Source organism: Symsagittifera roscoffensis, chromosome 7 (genome assembly GCF_963678635.1).
Source record: "Symsagittifera roscoffensis chromosome 7, txSymRosc1.1, whole genome shotgun sequence".
NCBI classification, from domain to species: domain Eukaryota; kingdom Metazoa; phylum Xenacoelomorpha; order Acoela; family Convolutidae; genus Symsagittifera; species Symsagittifera roscoffensis.
Genome location: NC_087068.1, coordinates 30,739,063 through 30,764,268, shown reverse-complemented (window position 1 = coordinate 30,764,268; position 25,206 = coordinate 30,739,063). Strand labels below are relative to the sequence as shown.

At 35.0% G+C, this 25,206-nt stretch overlaps 1 protein-coding gene across 7 annotated transcripts in view; it reads left to right on the top strand.

Moving 5' to 3' along the window:
• Positions 1-226: 226 nt before the first annotated feature.
• LOC134851198 (V-type proton ATPase 116 kDa subunit a 4-like) overlaps positions 227-25,206 on the top strand; it is a 30,874-nt gene continuing 5,894 nt past the window's right edge. For 2 of the 7 annotated variants that reach the window (XM_063867171.1, XM_063867174.1), the window contains exons 1-12: positions 228-619; positions 881-1,063; positions 1,485-1,613; positions 1,890-2,032; positions 2,454-2,580; positions 2,852-3,025; positions 6,334-6,480; positions 6,588-6,801; positions 7,194-7,333; positions 7,588-7,833; positions 8,214-8,378; positions 13,200-13,466. In XM_063867171.1, the coding sequence (XP_063723241.1) occupies positions 506-619; positions 881-1,063; positions 1,485-1,613; positions 1,890-2,032; positions 2,454-2,580; positions 2,852-3,025; positions 6,334-6,480; positions 6,588-6,801; positions 7,194-7,333; positions 7,588-7,833; positions 8,214-8,378; positions 13,200-13,466 (2,049 nt within the window). In that variant the 5' untranslated portion in view covers positions 228-505. Of the gene's footprint in view, positions 620-880; positions 1,064-1,484; positions 1,614-1,889; positions 2,033-2,080; positions 2,170-2,453; positions 2,581-2,851; positions 3,026-6,333; positions 6,481-6,587; positions 6,802-7,193; positions 7,334-7,587; positions 7,834-8,213; positions 8,379-13,199; positions 13,467-13,955; positions 14,094-20,621; positions 20,646-25,206 lie in introns of all 7 variants that reach the window. The other 5 variants (XM_063867170.1, XM_063867172.1, XM_063867168.1 and 2 more) reach the window with 5 other exon arrangements.

The window sequence follows — 25,206 nt, the reverse complement described above, 5'->3', positions numbered from 1 at the left end:
GGGGTGGCAATTATTAGTTTAGTTACTATAGGGTGGGGGGGGGGGGGGCTAGTTAAAGAGATCTTGTAATTGTTAAGTGCTAAATTGCTATATAACAAGTTTTTCAACTGTAAGTTGGTTGAGTTTAGTCCATTGGACATGTTATTTTAGTTATTTTAGATCTTTTTATCTCTTCATTTATTTATTTTTATGTGTTAGTGATGTAAAATAAAACAAATAGAGTCAAATAAAACATATCAATAAAACATTGAGTCACATCTAACTTATTGTGTTCATATTGTTAATGATTCACTAAGCAACATACATAATCTTGTGCTCATGTTTCATTATTACAGACGTTTCTTCAACTTTCAGAAAGATTTGGTACTATTGTGTGTATCAAAACATCAAATCATATCATATCTGACTCTTCATCTGAATTTGAGGCCAATTTGATTGAGTTGTCTAGCAGCTGCCTGTGACTGTGAACTCATTGTGAGTCATTTTGATACAATAGATAAAAAGCATGTCTTTATTCCGGTGTGAGGAGGTGGCCCTGTACCAGCTGTTCCTGCAGAGTGAGGCTGCGTACAACTGTGTGGGTGAGGTGGGGGAGAGTGGGCTGGTCCAATTCAGAGATGTGAGTTGCCCATTTCGGCCTAAAAAACATCCACCCTCAAGTTGGTGCTTAGTTTTTATCCGAATGAAAATTTAGGCTATAGGATCATAAATTGATCCGATCATTGAACGCATTCTCAAAAATATATTTATTTTTCTTGCTTATATGTCCGTTTTTCCTATGTCCCATGTCCACATGGCTATGTCTCAATCAAACTATGGAGGTTATAGAGTGAACATTGAGTTCGTTCTTGTACATGTGTGATATCTCTCGTGTGTTTAGATGAATCCGGACGTGAACGCGTTCCAGCGTAAGTTTGTGAATGAGGTGAGGCGCTGTGAGGAGATGGAGCGGAAGCTGAGGTTCATAGAGAAGGAAGTGAAGAAGGAGGAACACATCCAAGTGGCCAACAGTGTCCCCGATGATCACCAAGTGCCACAGGCCAGAGAGATGAACCAGCTGGATGTGAGTAATCTTGTAATAGCCTACAGACGCCAATAATTACGAAGACCACTTTTTCATTTTGATTGTTTTGCATGCTAAATCGATTTTTTCACACAACCTTGAGACGAATTTTCTATGAAAAAGATGAAAAAGGTCAATTGCTCTTTTTATTCATTTTGTCTCTCCCAAAGTAATGCCTGTCATACTTCAATTGAGTTTTTTTGCGGCTGCAAAGAAGTTACAGTATTAATTCGATCAAAAGTACAATCCAGTAACTTTTTTCTTGTGGAATTTCAAAAAGCGTAATTTCGACATAATTAAAGTACATCAATTTCTGCTTCTCGTAACGTTAGGTTTAAGTAGTGAAGTTGGACGTCAGCTGTCGTGTGAGTGATTCGCGATTTGTCTACTCGTAAAGATATTGGCTTGAATCTCTGTTTAGAGCCAACTAGAAAAATTGGAGAATGAATTGCGTGAACTACTCTCAAACCAGGAGCAGCTGCAGAAGAATTTCCTGGAGCTGACGGAGTTGAAGCAAGTGCTCCTCAGGACCGGCATCTTTTTCCAGGAGGTATTAACACTTCTGATTTTCTTCCGTGACAATCATCGATGCATTTATCATTTCAAGCTGTTAAGTTGAGAAAAATCACTTTTTGGATCCAGAAAAAAAACTGTACCTATCAGTACCTTTCTATTAGATATTGTTTTACAAACAGACCTGAGTTCAGCGAGTTGAAAATTTTGTTATATCCAATGATAGTGTGAATTTTAGCGGATCTATGGTTATCATCAAACGTCTCTGTTGATGAAAATGTTCGGTTTGAATTGTGTTTTTGTGTCTATTTAGGCTGACTCTCATAGGTTTTCAACGCCAGTTCCAGGTGACATACCAGGACTCGGAGACGATCATGGTGAGACAGAGGGGCTGATGGAGCCCGAGGGGGGCGCAGGTGCAGAAGCACAACAAACCGGAGGGGCTCTAAAACTGGGGTGAGATAATAGAATACCTGAGAGCCTCAGGTGCATCTGTTGTTTCAGGGCTCAGGTCAGTTTGATCCTCCCGATGTTGGGATGGAGTCTGATGACTTTGTGGGTTTCCCAGATGATCCGGGGGCTTCTAAGTTGGGGTAAGCTAGCAAACCCCATGGCATGAAATCGTGGCTTAGTCTCAAAAGTACATAGTTGCCAAATATTTATTAGCTCATCGATAATGAAGTTATGCTCATCCAGGCTGTGAAATAGTCCCGATATCTTGACAGGTGGTAGCAACGAATTTGAAAATTATATGCAATTTAAATCTAATAGTTTTTTGATGGGACTGTTTGAATAATTTTTGCACAGCTTTGTAAGCGATAGATACAAAGACCCCTCAACTCGATCTCATTTGCTTTTATAGGATCTTGTCGTTTAGAGTTGTGGCAGGGGTGATCAAACGAGAGCTGCTGGGTGCCTTCGAGCGGGTGTTGTGGAGAGTGTGCAGGGGTAATGTGTTCCTCAAACATGCTGATATCGAGGAGCCACTTATCGACCCCTCCACGGTAAGTTCTAAATCTTGTATTATTGTCTTTTTTTCTGAAAAAAAAACGAACTAAAATGTAAACAACAAATTTAAAAGCGCGTCTGTCCAAAACCGTGCTAACTTCGCTGTCGAGCATTTTCAAATAAAATTAATGAAGAATCAGTTGTATTAAAATGGCACATCATCATTTTGCTGGAAATAGAGATTGGTTATTTCGTCAAGCTTTTATTTAAAACAATAATTTGCAGCTATGACTGTTGTAGTTTAAATCTTGTTTGTTCTTGAGTTAGGGCGACTCTTTGAGAAAGACAGTGTTCCTGGTCTTTTTCCAAGGGGAACAACTTGGCCATAGAGTGAAGAAAATCTGCGAGGGTTTCAGGGCCACACTCTACCCCTGTCCTGAACAGACTGCGGAGCGGAGGGAAATGCTGAGCGGAGTAGAAGCACGCATAGCAGATTTACAGGTCTCTGGTTAAGTAATAAAGTTTGCTGGGATCTTTTTTGCTAGCTCCTTCTTTTGGGATATGAAGGAGATTGTGTAGTTTGTTCATTACCCTTGCGATAAGCAAGGATATTGCAACCGGGTACTAGACTTTTTTCCCGTAAACAACTTTGTCCACGGGATCTTCACTTCTAGAAGTGAAGATCCTGTGGGCAATTCTAGATGTTTTACCGTAGAGATAAATGAAGTATGTGCATGTTAGTTTAGGTATGGGCCTTGTGTGATTGTTATGAGTTCGTTTAATAGTATTTTTTGTGCCATAAAATTTCGGTATTTTTTCGGCACTTGAGTGTCGGCTGTGATTCCGTCGGCTCATTTTCGAATGATTTTTCAATTGCTTTTTTCTGGTAATGAGTTTTCGCAATTTTTGTGTAGGTAATGGGTTTTTGCAATTTTTTGCGTATATTTGTTAAGTTTTTCTAAAACAATTGAAAATATGTTCTCATTGCTTTTTAGCCCATATTGTTTTAAAAAGTAGCCGTTTCATCTAAAAAAAAACGAGAACGAAGCAAGCCTGAATTCCCAGCAAATCAGAAATAATTAAATTCAAAATTTTTGGTAATTTATATTAAAGTTGCTAGTCGAGTTCATCGTTTTGCAAAGTCAGTTTGAGTTGCTGTCGGCTAATTTTGCTTAGTGTTATTGTGCTAGGATGTTAAAACTGGGAATCAAGCAAGCTTGAAGTGCTATTAAATCCGAAATTTTAAACATCAAAATTTTCGATAATTTTGTTCAGAATTGCTTGACGAATTTATCATTTTTCTTTTTTTTTTCTCATAATTAGTTAATTTTGATCTGTTTTCGGGCTAAATTTTGTTAAAATAGTTCAATTGCTTATGTTTTTCTTTAATATTGGTTATTTTTTTGTTTGATTTTTTGGTAAACCCTTTTTTCAGTCAACTTGTTGGTCTTCTCATCGGGTTTTATGGAAATGAAAGTTGGCGATTTTTTGCTTCATAGCTGTTGAAAATCAGTCGATTTTTCATAAACAGTGTCTAGTTCTTGGTTTTTTGTTTCAATCATTTTTTCTGATCTGTTTTTTTGTTGAACTCATAAAAATTAATTTAGAAGTTTTTGAATTGTTTTGGAATTGATTTTCGAAAGTTTTCGCGAAATTTCTCATTGTCAGTAGTGTTGTGTTTTTTAAAATCGTTTTTAGTTTTTCAGATCACTTTTGTTGTGTTTCTAATCTTATTTGTCTAGGCTTCTGAAAACTTGAATAATTCTGTTCGGTATTTATGTGTCTTTCTTTAAAAAGTAAATCAGAGTTAGTGGTTTTTGGTTCGATCGCGTGTCGGAATACTTCGATGCATAGCAGGCAGTTTAAAAAGTATGTTTGAGGTAGGCTGATTTTGTTGCTTAAATAATTAAAAAATATATCTTTGCAACAATTTTGTTATCTGATTTTTTGATAACTTTTACTGACTTATAATTTTTGCATCGCAAGTGGCGTGAAGCTCTGCTTCGCCTCTTTGTAAAAGGTATACACTTATTCACGGCAGTTTTTTTAATTACGATGGGAGATGTAATACCTTGGCGACCAAACTTTGTCAAAAAATCAGAATTTCCAAGATAAGATGTTTCGGAGTTTAGATGTGTATAAGCAATCAAGAATGGGAAGCTTTCATCTGAGTTTAATAGAAACTTAAACAAACTCAGGATTTTGTTCGATACGTTACCGATATATTACTAGTATTAGCGAAATATCTGATTTCCAATTATTGGGAACTGATTCGGAGTCCTTAAACGTTTTTATTTTTCTGAAAAAAAAGTAAATTCTTGAGCAAAAATCTCATTACACAAGCTTTAAACCTATGAGGCACCTTTTCTTCCAAACCAAGTCGCATTAGTGGCGCAGATGCGAGGATGTGAGACAACTAATCTACAGGTCGGAGATTAATTTCCGGTGCATTGAAAAAATTTGTTTCTAAGTGTAAATGAACAAAGCGATTTGCACTTATATAGGTATTGCTGATTTTTCTGTTCATTCTTTTTTCGGGGAAAAGTGTTGTAATTCTTTAGTAACCACAGAAGTGGATCATACATATTAATGCCTTTATGAGTGCACTTTGGTATATATGCACTTTTTGAAAAGTAAAAAAAATCACCTGTTGATCCAGTTTTGCTAAATTGTGTTAATTTTGAGAAAAAAGTGTCAATCATAAATATTTCTTCAAATTCAAAGACCGTTAACTTAATATAAATTTCGTCGAAAGTTGAAAAACGTTTGAACATTTTGAAACAACTGTTTTTTGGTTTCCGTGTTCTCGCAATTTTTAGCGAGTGTAGTGTAAAAGTACGACTATTCTTTTTTTCTAACCGAAGTCGCAAATTTTAGTGCCACTCGTGGTTGCAACCTTTCATAGCTTTTAGTTTGAATTTGATTAGTTTTACGTGAACACAGTTGATGCATTTTCAATTGATCAGATAATTTGGTTTTATGCTCTCAATTTTTTTTACATGCAAAGCTACATGCATGTGGATGTCTTCTGTTGTTATTTGCCAAATTGTGCCTATTTGTATTTGGTGCTTTTTGTGGCTAGTGTTAGTAAGTTTTCTAGGGCTGTAGCGCAGATGCGAAGATAGGGGACTCTAATCCTCGTGGTCGTAGGATCGCTTCCCCCAGCAAAAATTTAATTTAAGAGGAACTGTAGCTGCTTTATTAAGAGTCGATTAACGTAGTTCAGATTCTTATATCGCCATGACTTTTTTTCGTTTTTTTTTAACGAAAAAAACTTAGATTTTGTTTAGGCTCAAATTTACTTTTTCGTGGTTTGACTTTCGATTGTCTTAGTTCAGTTCATTGCTTGTCTTAAAAGGAAGGCAAACTCTCAGCGTAATCAAAATTGTATCTTTGATCCAGTTTTTTTTAATTGGGTTAATTTTATGAGAACATTTTAAGGCGTAATTTTTTCTAGACATACAAAGAGCTTCAAAGGCATCAAATTTTTTTTCTTTGAATTTCGCAATTTGAAAATTTTTCAAAAAACAAGCCAGTATTTTTTTCTGTTTACTTGCGTCCATTGACTCTTTTAAAGTTTTCTGTTGGCTATGTTCGGTTTCTAGTGTTCGTTTTCCAAGCTATCGTTCCGCAGGTGCTAGGACGTAAGACTCCTTATCTCTTGGTCGGAGGTTCAGTTCTGGCACAGCAAAACCTTTTTTAAGGTACCTTTTTCTTTTTTCCCTTATTTCACTTTGTTGCTGGCATTTTTCTGCTGGTTCTCGCAAAGTAACGCTTCGCCTCTTTGTGTTAATGTTAGTTTGCTTCAGGCTGTGTTGGACGAGACACTGGTTCATAGATCTCGTGTGCTGGAGGCTGCGGCTGGTCAGCTGCCAGTGTGGGCCATGAAAGTGAGGAAGATGAAGTCCATCTACCACACTCTCAACTTCTTCCAAGTATCCCCTAAGTATCTGCAGGTGAGTAGTCTAATAAAATTAATGATGTTTTAGATGTGTGGTAGAGCAAGTGATGAGATCCTATTTGCGTAAAACTATCTACGATCCTATTTGCGTTTATTTTGTAGGTGCAATGTTGGATTCCAGTAATTGACGTTCCTAAGATTCAAGCGGCACTTGATAAAGGAACTGTGGACTCACTGTCTAGTGTTTCAAGTGTACTGACGCAAATACCTACTGACGAGGAGCCTCCAACTTTCAACCGGACCAACAAGTTTACAGAAGGGTTCCAGAATATCATAGATGCGTATGGAGTAGCATCCTACAGAGAGATAAATCCTAGTTAGTTCTAACATAACTGTTATCTGTATCATGAATCAGCACAATACCACAGATTGCTATCTAGTTTCATTCCTATTACTCTAAGAGTGAGAAGAAATATGGTCTGTATTGGTTTTTTTGTCACACCTCGAAGCAAACTTGATGATTAGTGAGTCTGATGTCATGTTGTGGTTGTAACATAGTACTATGTGATCAGCAACCGTGTTTTTGTGTATCCAATATACATTCAGCTCAATTTTGCCTAAGTTTTTAAACTAGAAAAATGTTTTTCGCAACTTATTTCCCATGTCAATTGTTTATTAATTGGTCGAAACAATATGTGCTTTTTGCAGAGCCACTAGCTGCCCTTGTTCTGATCTGAAATATTTGTTATCATTTGTACTTTATTTTAGTGCCTTTCACTGTGATTTCGTTTCCCTTCCTGTTCGCTGTTATGTTCGGGGACTGTGGTCATGGACTCATCATGACCCTGTTTGCTCTGCTACTAGTAGTCAAGGAGAAACAGATCATCGCTGCCAAGAGCAAAAATGAGGTACTCAAGCATCTCGATATTCTACGAGAGATCCGATGTCCCTGATTTTGTATATATAAGATATGAGTTATAAGTTTCGGATAGCCGAGCAAATAATTTCAACATTGTGCAAAACAAGTTTATGCTGTTATATCTGTCAAAATAGAAGGAAAGATATTTTGATGCGAACAGTACAGTTGGCGTTTGCTTGAAAATTGTGCAATTATTACAAGAATATTCAATTTTATGAGCTTATTGAATTGCACTTGATTTAGATCTTTTTGATGTTCTTCGGAGGCCGATACCTCATCTTGCTCATGGGTCTGTTCTCCATCTACACTGGCCTCCTGTACAACGACATTTTCTCCAAGTCCATGAACATCTTCGGAACTCAGTGGGCAATACCGGGCAGGATCGCAAATGGTCTGGAGAACGAAAACAGCAAATCAGACAGTATCGTGACGCTGGGAGTGAATGACTCATTCGCGGGCAAATCGCCATACCCTTTTGGAATTGATCCAGTAACTACAATAATATGTTACATCGAAAATACGTGGCAAATACTAGATTGCTCAACGTCACTTGAACTTGGTGGCATCGAGCGATTGACTCGGCAATTGGCGTTTGAAGGAAACTCTTTTTTTTCTCGGGAAGTTCCAATTACCGACATTTGAATTTTAAGCTATAAAAGAAACGGTATCTGACAGATTAACGGAAAATCCATATTTCTTCACTTATTTATGGTTTTTTAAAATACACTGTACCACTCCACAGGGTGGTTGTCTACGTTTGGATTTCTAAGTGTAATAATGATCACGAAGATGACCAAGGTACTTGCGAGAAGATTAAAAGATATGTTTTTGCCGGTAGTCACCTTCGCAAGCAATATGAGTGTTTTTAGATCTGGCAGGTGGCGGATAATAAGCTGGACTTCCTGAACTCATTCAAGATGAAGCTGAGTGTGATATTGGGAGTGATGCACATGCTGTTCGGTGTCTGTCTCTCCCTCTGCAATCACACCTACTTCAAGAAACCAGTCAACATCATTGGAGAGTTCATACCACAGGTACATACCCTACTACTATGATACTGATTAATTGATATTCATTAATGAGTACACTTACGTGAGCAAGTGTGTTGTATTCGGAAACAAGACTTTTTCCCGTAAACAAACAATTTTTCTTACAGGTAAGACAATATATAACCTAGTAACAAATTGTGAAGTAGCTTTATTAGTGTATCTTAGCAACTTTGAGATTCCTTCCCACTTGGCCTAAAAATAACGCGGTTGCCTTTATGTCCTAAGGTTTTGGGTTCGAGTCTTGGCCGGACCCTATTTTTCCAGAAAAATGAATTGAAAATTTTTTCCGTTAAAAACTTTTTTATTGGACTTTCGTTTTTCTGCTTATTTTTTTTTCGGCTCAATTGCCACATCACGGATTGTGCTTGAGCTGTAAGCTTTTTTCATTGTAATTGAAAGTGCAAGTGTTGTTCATTGTAGTTTCAGAGGGGTCTTGGAACGTTAATTTATTTATAATGCTTTTTTTGGCTCAACTCGTGTCTGCTGAATTATTGTCGGATTCGCTTACACATCACGTCTTTTTTGTGCTATAGGCCACTTTAAATTGTACTTGCTAGTGCAAGTGTTGCTTAATGTAGCTTCAGGGGACTTGAAAATTTTCAATTTCAATTTAAAAATTTCGGCTCAACCTGTGTCTGCTAAATATTGTCGGCTTTGTTTCCTCTTCCTTAGTTTTGTTTCCTTTCTAATGAAAGATACAAATGCCTGACATGTTTGCCTTGAATGAACATCTAACGAGACATACGAAAATCTAGATTTTGGTGATCTAGTTTTTCAACATTTTTCTTTTTTTTGTCGTCGGTCTGGACTTTATCCTGCTATTTTAAAATTATTAGCCCTGACTTTGTATATTTTCCTTGGTTTTCCTTTTTGTTTTTTTTTCGCTTAAAAGTTTTATCAGGCAAAAAATAGTTTCGGCTTATATTTATCGGCTTATTTACTTCATTTTAAGACGCTTCAAAGGCAAAAAATGATTGACTTTTTTTTAAAATTTCAGGTAGTTAATGTTACAAGATTTCAAAATTTAAAGATTTAACTCTTCGAAGTTTTTTATGACCATTTCTTGCGACGTTTTTTTGTTTTTGCCTCAAAGAGTGTCTGCATAGTGGCAACTCAGTAAATACTCAAAGCTGACTAATTAAATACTGGTGGTTGTTTTTCCACTGTTTTTCTAAAATGTTTCTTTTTTCCCTAAAAAAAAATTTGTTTTCGATTTTGTTGTTTCTGTCTCATTTTCTATTGGCTAGTTGTATCGCAAATGATGCGAAGTTCGGCTCCGCTTCTGTGTCAATCTTGTGGTCACTTATCTAATTGTTTAGAAAAATAGAGCCAATTCTCTTGTTAAATTCAGTATTCGATTGCAAACTAACCCGCGAATTTAAGTATAGGTGCGAAATTCACGATTAATTTAGCTGATTAAGTTGGCTTTTCCCTCCTGAATTGTATTGGTTTTAAGACGCTGGGGGGAGGCAATGGCTTGTTTTTTTTCGTGTGAACGGGACTTTTCCTTGTGAAAAGAATAAATGAAATTAGTATATTAATTTCATGTGTTAGACGTTTTCTTTTCAACTAAATGAAAATAGGATTGAAGTTTCGCCACATGGTTGATGAAATTATTTGAAAGTATCGGATACAGTGCTGATTTAAATTATCCGGACAAAATGAACAAAACTAGAATTTTCAAACAAGTTTTTCTCAAATTGGGTTACGATTGGACAAAAAGCAAAGAGAACAAAAGTTGCTTAGATTTTCATCAGAATTAATATGGTGCCATTTTTTCCCCAAAATTCCCAACCAAAATTAATCCCCAAAAATGGGTCATTTTGGCTTTTTTCAATTAATCAAAAATTACGCTGAAACTACTTTAGTAATTGATGAACAATATATATCACAAGAAGCCTCTTACACACCCCAACAACGTTTCAGAAAGGTTAAATCTCCAAAAGTTTGAGTAAATTGTTTAAAATTTGTTTTTAGGCAAAATTTTGGGTTTTATATAATAGAAATCTCATTTCTTGACTATCAAGCAAAAACATTTTCTCTTATACAGGTTTTTGGAGATACAACCCCATAGAACTTTGTTAGGGTGTGTGAGATGCTTCTTGTGATATATATTCTTCATCAATTACTAAAGTAGTTTTAGCGTAATTTTTGATTAATTGAAAAAAACCAAAATGACCCATTATTGGGGAAAAGTTTTGGTTCAGAATTTTGTAGAAAAAATGGCCCCATATTAATTCTGATAAAAATCTAAGCAACTTTTGTTATCTTCACTTTTTGTCTAATCTTAACCCAATTCGAGAAAAACGTGTTTGAATTTTCAAAATTTGTTCGTTTTGTCCGGTTAATTTAAATCTGCAGTAGAAACTTGAAAAATTATGTTTTTTAAACGTTAATTGGCCTGTCAATTATAAGTAGTTAGAGATGTTGTGGGACTATTCTAGTAGATTTTGATATTTTTGACGCAGAAATTTCGCTGGAAAGTTATTGAATATGGTTTTTTCTTTGTATAGTGCATAAGCAGCTGAAAAAAGATCAACGAAGGTTGTCCCGTGACTTTATATGAACTCACTGTCGGAAACTAGGCTATGGACCATTAAACCAGTTTATATTTATTATTAAGTGTACGAGAACGAGGTTTTGTTTGGGAAAAATTTATTATCAATTCGCAGGGTGTCTTAAATATTGTCCACCTTCAAGTTTAGTTTTTTTGCGGTTTGACTTTTGATTTTCTCCTAGTTCACTTCACATTCTTTGTTTACACAAGCAAGCGTAGTGTTATACTACGAATTAACAATTAACTTTTTTCGAACCGAAATCGCAAATAAAAGTGTTCATGAACAGTGTTTCTATTTTGCTGCATAGCTTGTGCTGAACATCATGTCTTCAATATCCGCTTTGTCAATGGCAAGGGATGATGTGAGACTTTAATCTTTAGTTTAATAAGGGCTCTCAATAAAAACAAGTGTTTGTTTTTGAAGACATTAAGAGTCGATGAACGTAATCGCGATGATTTTTTCAGGGAAAGTACTAAAATTTGTTCAGGCTCAAATTAATTTTTTTGTCATTTGGCTTTTCATTTCTTTCTAAGTTGAGTTCATTTCTTTTGCTAAAAGAAAGACAAACTGCTCTATAGAATAGCAAAAGTGTTAAGGTCACCGGAAAACTTGATCGACTTCTAGTTGCGAATGTGGTCTTTCTTTTTCACGTTTTCCAGCGTAATTAAAATTTTACCTAATGATACAGTTTTCTCAATTAGGGTGAATTATATATAAAAAAGTGTCAATAATAAATTGTTCCAAAAATTCAACGAGGATTAAGGCCATCTTTTTTTTCTTGGGAATTCGAAAGGCGTGCTATTTTTTGAAGTTAAGTCCGTATTTTGGACTGGGGGGGATTTTCAAAAAAAGAATCGAAGTTTTGTCGACCTTTTTTTTAGGTCGACCAAATTAGTTTTCTGAGCCCTCCCAAATCGCAATAAAGACCCTATTTTAACGAAGTATTCTGAGCGGCAGGCAAGTTTTTGGAAACAAACAGGCCAAAAAAGGCATTTTTATGCACTGTTTTGGAAACTTTTGACCTAAAAATCGCGTTTTTTTGGTGCGCCCTCTCCCCTCACAATTAGTTTATTTTGAGCGGGACCATTTCTGAAAAAAAAACAGTTAAAAAAGTTAATCAGGAACTACAAAACAGTTTTAACTACCCTCAGTGACTCGAACATCAAACAGATTTTCCTTTGTCAAAAAATACTATTCAAGTTATAATATTTGAAAAAGACTTCTCATACAACAAAACAGTTAAAAAAAACAGTTAAAAAAGTTAATCAAGAACTACAAAACAGTCTTAACTACCCTCAGTGACTCGAACATCAAACAGATTTTCCTTTGTCAAAAAATACTATTCAAGTTTTAATATTTGAAAAACACTTCTCATACAACACCACTTAAGAACGCGGGTAGCCGGTGGCTCTGTAAGTAGCAAAAACCGATCCGACCCTGTTCATGGAAGTAACTTAAACATAAGTTTTTCCATATTTTTAAAAATTAGTGTCGTTATTTGCGCGTGGTGTGCAAAGAACTATATACACGCGTAGAAAAGTTTTTGAATTAGTTATAAACGACACCAGTTTTCTTCGAAGTTTTCTTAACTTTTTGTACTAAATTTTTTTTAGAAAAGGTTTATAGCCAAAGATTTTATAATATATCACTCGACCCTGAAAACATATGTGAAAAACTGAAACATATGTATAACATAGGCCGAAAAGCCGGAAAAAAAAGAAAAGAAAAACAAAACAAAAAACGAAAAAAAATCAAAACGTTCAAGACTAATTATAAGTTATTTTGATTCCTTCACCCTCATAACACACACACTTGCATGCAAAAACTTTTTTCAGTCGTCAAACGACGCCATGTGAGGCCACTAAGCAGCTATGCTAATGGCTTCATATTTTGAAAATTTTGTCGACCTTTTTTGTCGGTCGACCTATTTGATTTTCCGAGCTTTCCAAAAATACAAGAAGTAGCCTATTTTGCGATCCCTCACAATTAGCATATTTTGGCGCCAAAGGCGCCGTTAGAAAAATTTTAGGGTAAGTCAGCCAAAAATGGATATCTCAAAATAGTACCTAAATCCGCTGGTGCTGTTGGCTATGTTTTTTCTTCGAATTTAGGAAGTTGAACATATTTCAATAATTTTTTTGTTTCCTTCTTTTCAACCATTTGTTTGCTACAATTGTTTATAGCTTTTTTCTACGATAGTTTGTAAAATGATTTTTACCATAAGTGCAATGTTATGATTGCATTTCAGTTCATCTTCCTCGGGGGTCTGTTCGGTTACCTGGTTTTTATGATCTTCTTCAAGTGGCTGGCCTTCGACTACACCAAGTCTCCCGATGCACCTCAGCTCCTCATCACATTCACCAACATGTTCATGCTCAAACAGCCGGACAAAGCCCTTTACTCGGGACAGCACCTAGTCCAGGTTATCCTGCTCTTGGTGGGACTGCTATGTGTACCGTGGATGCTGTTTTTCAAGCCAGCTGTGTTGTATTGCCAGCACAAGAACCCTTCACATGTAAGTTCGGTTTCGGTGTACTTTTGAGTAATTGTTTCAAGCAAATAATGGCTCAAATCAAAGTTTGCGCTAAAAAGTTAACCCAAATGAAATTTCGCTTCAAAAGTGAGTTTGAGTGGTTTGGTTTTTGCTAGATACTGTGAGATGTTATCGGAGAGAACAACGAGCATCTTTTAATTTTTTATTTCTTGAGTCTTTACTTGGAGTCGAATTTGATTCCCATAAAGATGATAAGGCCTCGGTGGCTATTACCTTGAAAATCGTTCAAATGCTTAAAGACTTTGGATGATTCACATTTCCCAGATGAATTTAATTGAGGTATTTTGAAGAAATGTCACTTTCAAATGATAAATTTGACCCCGGTCAGCAAATTATCGCACCCTGTACGTCGTCCTCGTCAGCATTGAACTTAAACTTAAGTATTGCCAGTATTAATTATATTTTTCCGAGTTTGAAGTTACCAATCGAAGTAAAATTATTACATCATAGGGAGAAAACATTTGGCCATTATCTGGTTGGCTTTTAAAGTTGACTTTGAGAAGGCACTCGGATGAAGGCTCCAATTTGGTAGACAACTCATTCTGTACTCGAATGGAGTTCTCTTCCCTCCAAACATCTGAGGAACAAGTAATGTTTTAACAAAGAGTCTGAAACAAAACCGAAGCTGTTGACATAACACATTTGAAATTGAATCATAACCTAATTTTGAAAATGATGATCATTGAACATTACATGATTTTGAAAAAGAATTGACTAAAAGGGGTAGTTAATCTTACTTAAGCGTCAAGAGTTTTGCTTTTGAAATTCAACGCCAGTCAGTATCGTATTGGGATCTTGTATTGGTGGTGGCTTAGTAAGTTCAAAGTTGTTGTCAACTCAACTCGATTAAGATGTATAACAACAAAATTTACCAGTTTAGTGCAAAAAGAACAGAATTTGCGTGCTGCTTACACTTGCGAAGCAATGTGTTATAGTACGAACTTTCTTTTTTCCCCAACCTAAGTCGCAGATATTGTTGCGACTAAGTCGCAATTATTGTTGGGACTTAAAGGAACAATGTTTGCTCCATCGAATTGGCAATAAGATGTTTTGATATTTTGTTGCACCGTTGATATTTAGTTGCACCTTTACAGCTGATTGATAGTATGTGCTTTGACATTCGAATAGTTATAAGTTTACACAGTTGATGCATTCTTAATTCATCAAGTGAACCGAAGAAAGCTATTTGTTTCAAACAACATAACAATAAAAAAAAATCTCGATTTCAGAAATTTTCTAACTCAATATATCTTGCAATTTTTTGAAATGCCTAATTTATTCATAATGTGGCTTTATGATTTACGATTTTTTAAATCCAAAATTGAATCTTTTTGTATTTGATGCTACCTTTGCTGCATCGAATTGGCAATTTATTAGCATATGTAGCTGCATTTTTGTTGGATAGTTTTTGGGGATTTTAAGCATCCGTGGCTGAATGGTTAGTGCGTGAGACTCAAGTTTGCTAGGTCGCAGATTTTTGCTAATTTGAGTTTTTGCTACGCCGCGAGTTTTTGCAAATTCGAGGCTTGTTTCTACTTTTTCGTTTGTCACTTGATAGAGCTGCTTTTTGATCGTGTTCTCGCACGTGCTTGCGAAGCGCAGCTTTGCCTCTGTGTTCAGAATTAAATAAAAGTTTAGAGAGCTTAATTTTGTCCACTAGTGATTCCTGAAAAAAAACGATCTAGATATCTGAGAATTCACTTCGTTCAATACTAGCTTAAAATTAAATAAAAGTTAAGCAGTATTGAATGAAGTGAGTTTTCAGATATCTAGATCGTTTTTTTTTCAGGAATCACTAGTGGACAAAATTAAGCTCTCTAAAGTGCCTGTTTTCTTCTCAGTACCCATTTTGGACAATATTTCTTTCGAAGTTCAGTAAATTTTTACATAGACCAAGAGCAAATGATCAGAGCTACCCTCTAAAACTATCAGTAATTGGTTTCAATGACTTACCAAGTTAATTCAGGTCTGCAAATGCCATATTTCCTCTTCTGCACTAAATTTTTCACTTCGCTCAAAAAAGTAAGAAACAGCCGAGTTAAATAAAATTTCCACAATGATGATTTCAATTTTCTCGCTGAGAGAGGTTGCACGAACAAATTTTTTTACTCATGAAAAGTTTCACTACGATGCAAAACTTAGTGCGGATGAAGAAATCTGGCATTTTATACCCGGATTCCATTGGTAAACCTTTCAAACCAAATCTTGATAGTTTCATAGATGATAGCTCTGATGATTTGCTCTCGGTCTATGTAAAAATTTCATTTGCTCTCGGTCTGATTCATTTGCTCTCGGTCAATTTCATTTTCTCTCATTTGCTCTCGGTCTATGTAATTTAATTTCACTTTTTGTTTTATAGAAAAAACTTTCGCAAAAAGAATTTAAAAACTATACAAACTGAGTTGTGGAATTAAATTACTTGCACCATTAGGAATTTTAAAAGATGATTTCCTAATTTGTAAAATTTTACAAAAGCAGAGCTTGTACAATTTTCCAACGTTACTCACAAATAAAAGTGCTCTTTAGGCATCGATAATTTGAGCGCATCTGTACCTGCTTTTTTCCTGCCTAGTGTTAGTGTATGTCCAAGCAACCGTGGCGCAGATGCGAGAACATGAAGCTCCTAATTTCTAGGTCGGAGATATTTTTTTACGGCACAGCAATAGTTTTATTTTTTTTAGTGGCAATTTTCTGCTTAAATTACAATTTAATAGCAACTGAAGCTGTTTTCTTACCTTTTTGTTTGTATAGAACTAAGCTACCGTGGCGCAGATGCGAGAGCGTGAGGCTTTTGATTTCCAGGTTGTGGTTCGGTTCCGGCAAAGTGTTTTTCTTATTTTTACACTTTCTTCATTTATTCACACTAATTATTTTAGAGCTACTTTCACGGTGTTATCGCTTTTGCTCGCGAAGTGCAGCTTGGCCTTTTTGTTTAATAACATAAGTTTGAGCATTTTGTGTAGGCTCGCGTGTTAGCTCATCGCAATGAAGAGTTAATTAATGAAGTGAATTAAAAAACGAGTGAAATCTAAGTCATGAACGTAGATTTTCCAGTGTTGAAAGGAGGGCAATATACGCTCACTAATAGTGGGCAAGTGGCGCGACAAATAGGATCTGTTTGAAAAGGTGATTTCAGTTTTTTGATTTGCAGCAGAATATATAATTATCTAATGATCCAATTTTTTCAATTATCATTTTTTAGATGAAAAATTGTGGCAATCAGAAAATGCACGGTAACTTAGAATCTGTTTTTCCATGACTTACTTCGGCCACATGATATCCAATTTTAGTTGTTTTTCCAATTTTTTTTTCGTACTTTTGTAAATCAACAAACTTACTCGGAGCATATCTGCAATTTAAAAATCTGTTGTATTAAAAAAGTGCCTTATTTGGTCGTAAATATACCAACTTCGATTTATTGAAATTTCGTTTATCGTTTTTCTTTAATTGAATTAGCTTCAAAGGTTTTTGCCTAAATTATATCGGCTTTGTGGCCCTAAATTGCGTCGTATGAGCGAATAATGTGTGTGTTTGCGTAACGGGAGGGACCTAAACTTTTTTTGTTTCTCATTTTTTTAATGCTATGTTTGAATTGTATCAAGAGTGGCGCGAAGCTCTGCTTCGCCTCTGTGGAAAATTTTTCTGTATCGTTTTTCATAATAAAGGGGGTTTTAAAAAGACACAATTGGTTTGAAACAAAATTGCTCTAATATGATTGTTGTGTTATGATCGATAAGCTTTTAAGTTCAAAATAATTGGTTAATCATTTTTTAAATTAATTTTGCTTTTTCAGAAAGAGTCAACGGTTGATGTTTCAAGAGGATGGAAAACTTTTTTATGGCGTTGTTTTTTTACTCAGGTAACGTTCTTTTCATGAGACCGTTTCAATTTTTTGTATACAGCTAGCGCTTATGATAAGTTCCTTTTTTTACACATGCAAGCCAGCGAGCGTTGTTTAATAATTAATTTACTTTTTTCCAATTTGCAATATGTGAAATTCACAAATAAAAGAGTTGATGACTTTTTTGCTACATTAGACATTTCATAGCATCTGTTCTCTGCTTTTGTTGCTGTTTGTTTAGGCATAGTTGGAATAACGTGAGACTCTGGGCGGAGGTTTAGCGCTGATTGTTTAGTGACAGCGACTGAGGTTTAGTGCTGATTGTCTGGGGCTGATTGTTTAGCTTGTGGCATAGTTAGAATGACATGAATTTACGGGGCGGAGTTTCAATGCTGCACTTAGGAAACTGTTTTTGTTGCATAAATTGAGTTTATCAGCATCTGTAGCTGCATTATTAGTGGCTAGTGTTAACTATCGGCGCAGGTACGAAAACACGAGATTCCAAGTTTTCTGGTCGGAGGATTGAGTCTGACACGTAGCATAAGTTTTATTATTCAAGGTTTTTTTTTGTTTTTATTCAAGGCATGTTTCATTACTTTGATCAGCTAATTCATCTCAATTAATCTAGTCTTATTTCGTTGTCTATTTCTAAAACCTCGTTTTATGTTTTTTAATAGCATGTTTGATATGAGTTTATTCGATCGACCAAATGCAGCTAGATGAAGATCGTCTAATTGGCTTGTCTAACTTTTCAGCTTGCTCTCCAATTGCTTAGTTTTCTTTTTAAAAAGTAATGAACATAGTGAAGACTCTTATATAGGTCTTGGTGTTTTTTTAGGAAAAAGTCTTCAAATGCTCTAATAACTACAGATGTGCAGTCAAACATTAATGCATTTATGAATGCACTTAGGTATAAATGTACTTTTGAGTTCAATTGAGATTCATCTGCTGAAAGTTACGTAAATATGAACATAGAAATGGCGCAAAAAATTGTGAACAGTTTCTAGTTTCGAAAGAGGAATTTAATTCTTAGATTTCCAGCGGAATTTAAACGTTGCCTTTTGACCCAGTTTATTCATATTGGAATAATTTTATCAAAAAAAGTGTCAGCCATAAATCTATTATCTATTATATATTTAAATGCGGGCTTCACTATCTCGCCATATTTAAGCCTTTTCAACGTATTATTTTTGCATGTTTAAGCTATATCGTATGTTGCAATGCTTAAGATTTTTTTTCGATGTTCCTGTTTGAATTCAGTGGTTATTCCACCGAGTGTTAAGTGTAAAATAAGCAGCCCAATAGTGTGACGCTGTCGGGATTTCCCAAGAGGTTGCGAATTTGGCCTCCAATTAAGGATGCTCAAATCCTTTTAGTGTACGAGATACAACGATTTATGTGATTTTTTTCAAAATTTTTTCAAACACGAATTACAAAATAATTTACAAAACTTGAAATTCCCAGCTCTGTAGTTGGGTGCTGTCAGAGCACGCTCAAGGATTGTGAATCTTGTCTCCAAATGTGACGGCTCAAATCCTTGTAGTTTTCGAGATATGACGTTTTATGTGATTTTTCAAAAAATTTTCAGGAAACTTGAATTAATTTTTTTTCTTCAAACTTTGAAATTTTCTACCCTGTAGTTGGGGGGCTATCAGAGTACTCTCAGGGGTTGCGAACCTTGCCTCCAATTATGACTGCTCAAATCCTTGTAGTTTTTGAGATATGACGTTTTTTGTGATTTTTCAAAAAAATTTCAGGAAACTTGAATTAAATTTTTTCTTCAAATTTTGAATTTCTCAACCCTGTAGTTGGGGGCTATCAGAGTACTCTCAGGGGTTGCGAACCTTGCCTCCAATTATGACTGCTCTAATCCTTGTATATTTCGAGATATGACGTTTTATGTGATTTTTCAAAAAATTTTCAGGAAACTTGAATTAATTTTTTTTCTTCAAATTTTGAAATTTTCTACCCTGTAGTTGGGGGCTATCAGAGTACTCTCAGGGGTTGCGAACCTTGCCTCCAATTATGACTGCTCTAATCCGTGTTGTTTTCGAGATACAGCGTTTTTTGTGATTTTTTTTCAAAATTTTTCAAAAAACTTGAATTAATTTTTTCTTCAAATTTCGAAATTCTCTACCCTGTAGTTGGATGCTGTCAGGGTACTCTCAGGGGTTGCGAACCTTGCCTCCAAATATGACCACTCGAATATTTGTAGTTCTCGAGATTTGACGTTTTCGGGATTTGACTGAAAGTTGGAATTAAAAAAGCTTATAAAATTTGAAATTACCAACCTTGTAATTGGGTGCTGTCAGAGCACACTAAAAGCCTGCAGATCTGGTTTCCAATATATGTGGTTTTTCGTGAGTTGTCAAAAATTCGAAGACCCGAAGGTGCGTTACACGCTAGTTGTTCTTGAAGTTTTTGCTTTAAAATTTGAAAGTGTGAACTTTCAAATTTTAAAGCAAAAACTTCAAGAACAACTAGCGTGTAACGCACCTTCGGGTCTTCGAATTTTTGACAACTCACGAAAAACCACATATATTGGAAACCAGATCTGCAGGCTTTTAGTGTGCTCTGACAGATCTGCAGGCTTTTAGTGTGCTCTGACACTTTTTCAAACCAGATCTGCAGGCTTTTAGTGTGCTCTGACACTTTTTCAAAAATTAGTAATGATTTTTGTTCTGTTTACTTAGTTCATTGACTCTCTTTTCTAAATGTATGTTGGCTATGTTTCTTGAATAGTACGCAGTAATTTTTAAAAAATCATCTATTTAACTTGCTTTAATATTTTAGCACAAAATTAGGAAATGTGAAGTTCCATAAAAATTTAAACGCAAAAAAGAAAATCGAAAATGAAATTAGGAAAGATACAATAGTGTAATAATTTTATATAAATTTAGTAAAATTAAAACTGCACGGTCTTAGTAAAATTAAAACTGCACGGTCTTTTAAAAAAAATTGTTCAATGCTAATCAATGCTGTTTTTTTTATATTTACTCAGATGTTTTATGGGCTTAAAGCTAATTCGGCTGGTTATTCTAGCATTAAAACGATAGATATATCTGGTATCCAACATCTTTCTGTGATATTACAAATGGGTTCAAAGTTTTAAATACCTCGTTAGGAATCAACATTCTCGATGAAATTGATAGCATATTATTACCAGATATTCAGCATGAAAATCTAAAACATGTGTTTTTCCCATTTATACCTTTTATTCATTAATTTTAATTGGAAAATAGTGTGTAAGTTCTCTCTTTCTTTGGTTTAAACAGCGACGAAACACCCGATTGGTCAGCGTGAGTCATATCTTTCTTTTATCTCTCCTCAGTTCTGTTCACGTTCTGGTGTCATGATTAATGACTAATTATTCGTGTTAATAGTTAATATAATTGATAAACTAATGATATCTTTTCTAGATTTACCGTCATTGTTCCATCTGTTTTATGGAATTGTGTCAATTAAAAAAAACTGAAAATGCTTATTCAAAGTGCTTTTTCTCAAAGGTATATTCAAACTGTTCTTTGTCGAGATATTTTGCGAATCAATTCCTGGATGTTGTAAACGGCAATCAAGATTTTTTTCGTACCTAAGTGAGCGTAGTATTATATGATCAGTGCACTTGTTTTAACGGAAGCGGCATAATTTAGTGCACGGATTGCGCGAAGTTTATGCGTTATTCTGCTACTGATCCCTAAGAATAAAATTAACGCGAAAGTAGTTTATTGAAGGGTGAACAATGGTGACTGTTGGTTCGAAATCCGGGTGCGTAGTATCAGTTTTTTTATTTTCAAATCGATTTTTGTATTTATCTTTTTTTGTATTTATCTTTTTGACGTATCTGAAGCTCCATTACTTAAGTTTTTTTGAGCTGTATTGAGTTACGAGCAGTAGGATTTTTTTCGCTGAGCAAACTGTTCGTTCACTGCAGCTTTTCTCTTTCAAATCAAGGAGATCAAAACTTTGCTGTACAGCAGCTTCGTCTATGTGTATGTTTATTTTGCACTAATTAATTGAAAACACTATTTAGAAATTGTTTCTGTTGCCTGCGTTAGAGTAACACTACTTCGAGCCTCTTTTTGTTTTTTGGTCTCCCTGTGTAGTTACACTAACGAACCAGTTTTCTCTAAATCATTTTACTTAAAGAAAATTATGCCAATTACCATCAATGCATGTAATTCAAAGAAATTTAGGATGGTTTTTCTTCGAAATTCGAAAGTTTTAATTTTTTTGTTTACATGCGTTCATTGAGACTTTTCCAACTATTATTACGCAATGTTTTGATATTTTTGTTCTTGGTGAGAAGTTATTGATATAAGTTTTGATGAATATAAAGACATTTATTTCTGTTTGCTAAGATTATGTGTTTGTGTTCATTTTTTGTTTTTGATGGTTTAGCTTGAAAAATTCAGTTTCAAAGTTTTCAAACGCAGTTTTTGAAGTTTTTTCTCAGCATTCACTTTTCGATAGCAAAACAGCAAAAAACGTTTTCCCAGCTTTTAGTTTAGAAAGTGGCGTAGTGTATTAGTTCATGAACGAAGCAATCAAGTATGCTAAACCTCGGTTAACAAAAATTGATATAGATGGATATAATAAAATTCAAATTTGCGGGCAAAAAAGTAGGTCGGTGCTGCTCCAACAGTTCGTTTTAAGAAAATTTGTTGACTATTTTTGTTGAACCTTGATTTTTCAGTTTTCCGGCTCCGGAAACTTGTTGTCTAGCTGCTATTTATTAGAATCTTAATTGTGTGATAATTACACAAGCAATGCTTGTGTTATAGTATTAAATATCGTTTTTTCCATTTTCCATTTTTTCCAAATATTGTTGCGATAAAATGTGTTCATTTTGATCCAAAAACTAGCTATTAAGTACAGCCAATGCTTAGGATTTTAAATCAGGTTTTTTTTGTTCCGACTTTCGTAACGAAAGTAACGGAGTATTTGTGCTCGGGGTAATTTTTTTTCTTCAGACAAATTTCGACTTTTTAACTAGCCATTTTTGACGGGATTTTTTTTATATCCTTGAAAAATTATTGTTGGCCTGAGATTAGATCTGGAAAGATATTTCCCCTGTAATCATTTTTCGTCAAGTTATGGGAGTTCAAAAAAAAGGCCATTTTGGCCAATTTGGGACAATTAACGCGCGATATATTTCGCGCTATTAACGCGTAAGCGGAGATTTAATCCGTCGTAGAAATCGTTCCAAATTGATTGAAGGAAGCTTATTTGCCGTTATTGATTTGTTACTTGGAGCGAAATGTATCACTCGGTACTTAATATGGCGTGTAGGGGGATGATTTTCACAAAAAATCTCAAATAAAAAAAAATCATTTTTCATTTTTTTTAAAATTTTTTCATGTTATTACTGCTCCATAGACTGCTCTATAAATTGAGGCTTGTTAGTTGGTAAATTTTTTTTGAAATTGACTGGTACTGCTAATGCGTCATAATTGGCGTGCGTCACTTAAGAAAGTTTGAAAACTCCAAGTTTTACTCATTCAGTTTTTCCCTGTAGAGTTATCGGTCATGTTTTTGCTTGAGTATGCGAAGTGCAACTTCGCCTCTGTGTTAATTTTTTGGCTTGAACAAAAAATGTAGGGCTTATAAAACCATAAATTGAGCAGTCAATTAAAATTTTTTGTTACAACATTCAGCAAATAAAATTGTTATATAAAGGTAAATTATACATATAAGGTAATGCACTGAAGAAATTTATTATCATTATTTTTGTTATTATAATTATTAATTCATATCCGTTTTTACCAAGAACGCCCACTTTTTTTTCCATTCTGTGAACCTAAATGACAAAATTTGTGCTATCAACCGTTTTATTGATGAACAAGGCTTTGGCCTCTGTTATTTACAGTTTGTCTTTGGCTTTTTTCCTGTGTAAAGTATTACCCACCCTTCTCTTGTTTGTGCAAGCAACTGTTGTGTCGGTGTTATTTTATGTGATCAAAATCAATGGCTCTCGTTCTTGTTTCTTGTTGCGAAAAAGATTTTTTTTTAGCTCTAACCCGTACTGTTTCTATCCATGAGGCTACATTTTTTTTAGTTTCTTCTCGAACTTCTTCATTGATACGATACGTCTTTTCCCATGGTTCAAACCGCGTTTTAATTTCTTTGTGAAACATCGCTTTTCTGTTTTTGCTGTTGCCCTAATTGCAACGTTTCGCTCGTACCAATCGTGGGATACAAGCGTGCCACGTTACCGAAAATAATAGCGTTCGTTGACTTAATTGGCTGTATTTTTTCACGTGCTGAGACATTGCCGCTAGTAACGAATTTTCTATCGAGTTCTTCCTCCGCTAAGGCATGTCCGTGTTGCGGCTTAACCTTCACTTTAGCTTACCATAGACATAAGTTTTGTAAATGGTAGTGGAGGATATAGTAGTAGTTGGAGTTTCGAGCTAGAGTTGGACGCTAACTGTTTACCCTTGCGATAAGCAAGGGTATTGCAATCGGGTACTAGACTTTTTTCCGTAAACAACTTTGTCCACAGGACTCATCTGGATTCGTGGTACCTTGGTTCATAATGAATTCTTATTTCTTTTTGTCTCCTACACACTTAGCGTCGAGGTAACGAATACGAATGGGACGCCAAAGGTCGTGGGTTTGAATCTGACTAGGACCTGTTTTTTAAACGGTAACTATTCCGGTTCAAAAAAATTCGGTATATTTTTTGTCAGCTTATGTTTGGTGGAATCGAAATTTGTTTTTTATACAGGTTGTAATTTTACCAACTCGATTTGCCAACATTTTTTTTTCATTTTTGTCTTTTTTATCGGGTTAACAAGTTTCGGTTTTTTAAACTTCAATCTTGTGGCCTCTTATTGCGTCGTTCGGTGATCTAAAAAAATTATATGCCTGGGTGTGCTCTGAGGGGAATAGGTACAAAAATTATTTTTATTAGCTTAGATTTTTTATCTGGTTAATAAGTTTCGTTTTTTTTTTAAATTTCAATCTAGTGGCCTCTTATTGGGTCGTTCGGGGATCTAAAAAAAATATGTGCGTGTGTGTGCTCTGAGGGGAAAAGGGACATAAATTATTTTTATTAGCTTAGATATTTTTTGATTTTTTCACCATGAAAGGTTTTTGCTCAGGTATTTTCGGCTTTGTTACCACATGGTAATTATAAATTCAACTTCAATCAAGCATCCGGCCCTTCTGCCGTAGAGGGGACAGAACTGCTTAAAACCGCTTTTTTATTGACAATTTTTTATTGACAAAAACGATTTTGTGATTTCGTTTTTCAAATTTTTTGTTTTGATTTTAATCAAAGTTGTATCGCAAGTCGTGCGAAGCTCAGCTTCGCCTCTGTGTCTAATTTTTGCCGTAAATTATCATTTTGTTCAAGATAACGAAAATTTTTGTTAAAGCATTTTAGCAATCATATAGCTCGGCACGTTGATCCTTCAGCATTTTGAAGTGTAAATGAAAGAAGCGAAGATTTTCAGGACGTGGTTTTATCTGTTTTCGGGAAATTTAAATAAAATTCGTTTGCTCTCAAATTTGATTTTACGAGTTTTGACTTTTGATTTCTAAAGTTCAGTTCAACGTTAAGTTCTAAAAGACAGAAGTGCATAAGGAGTTAAATAACCTGAATGACTTAGTCTTGAAAAAGAACTATTGAAAGATAGTTTAACCAGTTAAAGCTCCCCTTAGAACGTTGTATCTAGAAATAGTTTATCTAAACCGAAAAAAAAATAAAAACAATTTAAAAAATCTGAAATAAGATTGTTGATGTTATCCCATTGAATGTTCTTGGTCTGGGGCACAGTAACCCAAACTGTCTGAAAACCCAAATTTTCTGTCACCACTTGTATACATAACTGTATACATAACTGAGACACCTGTATA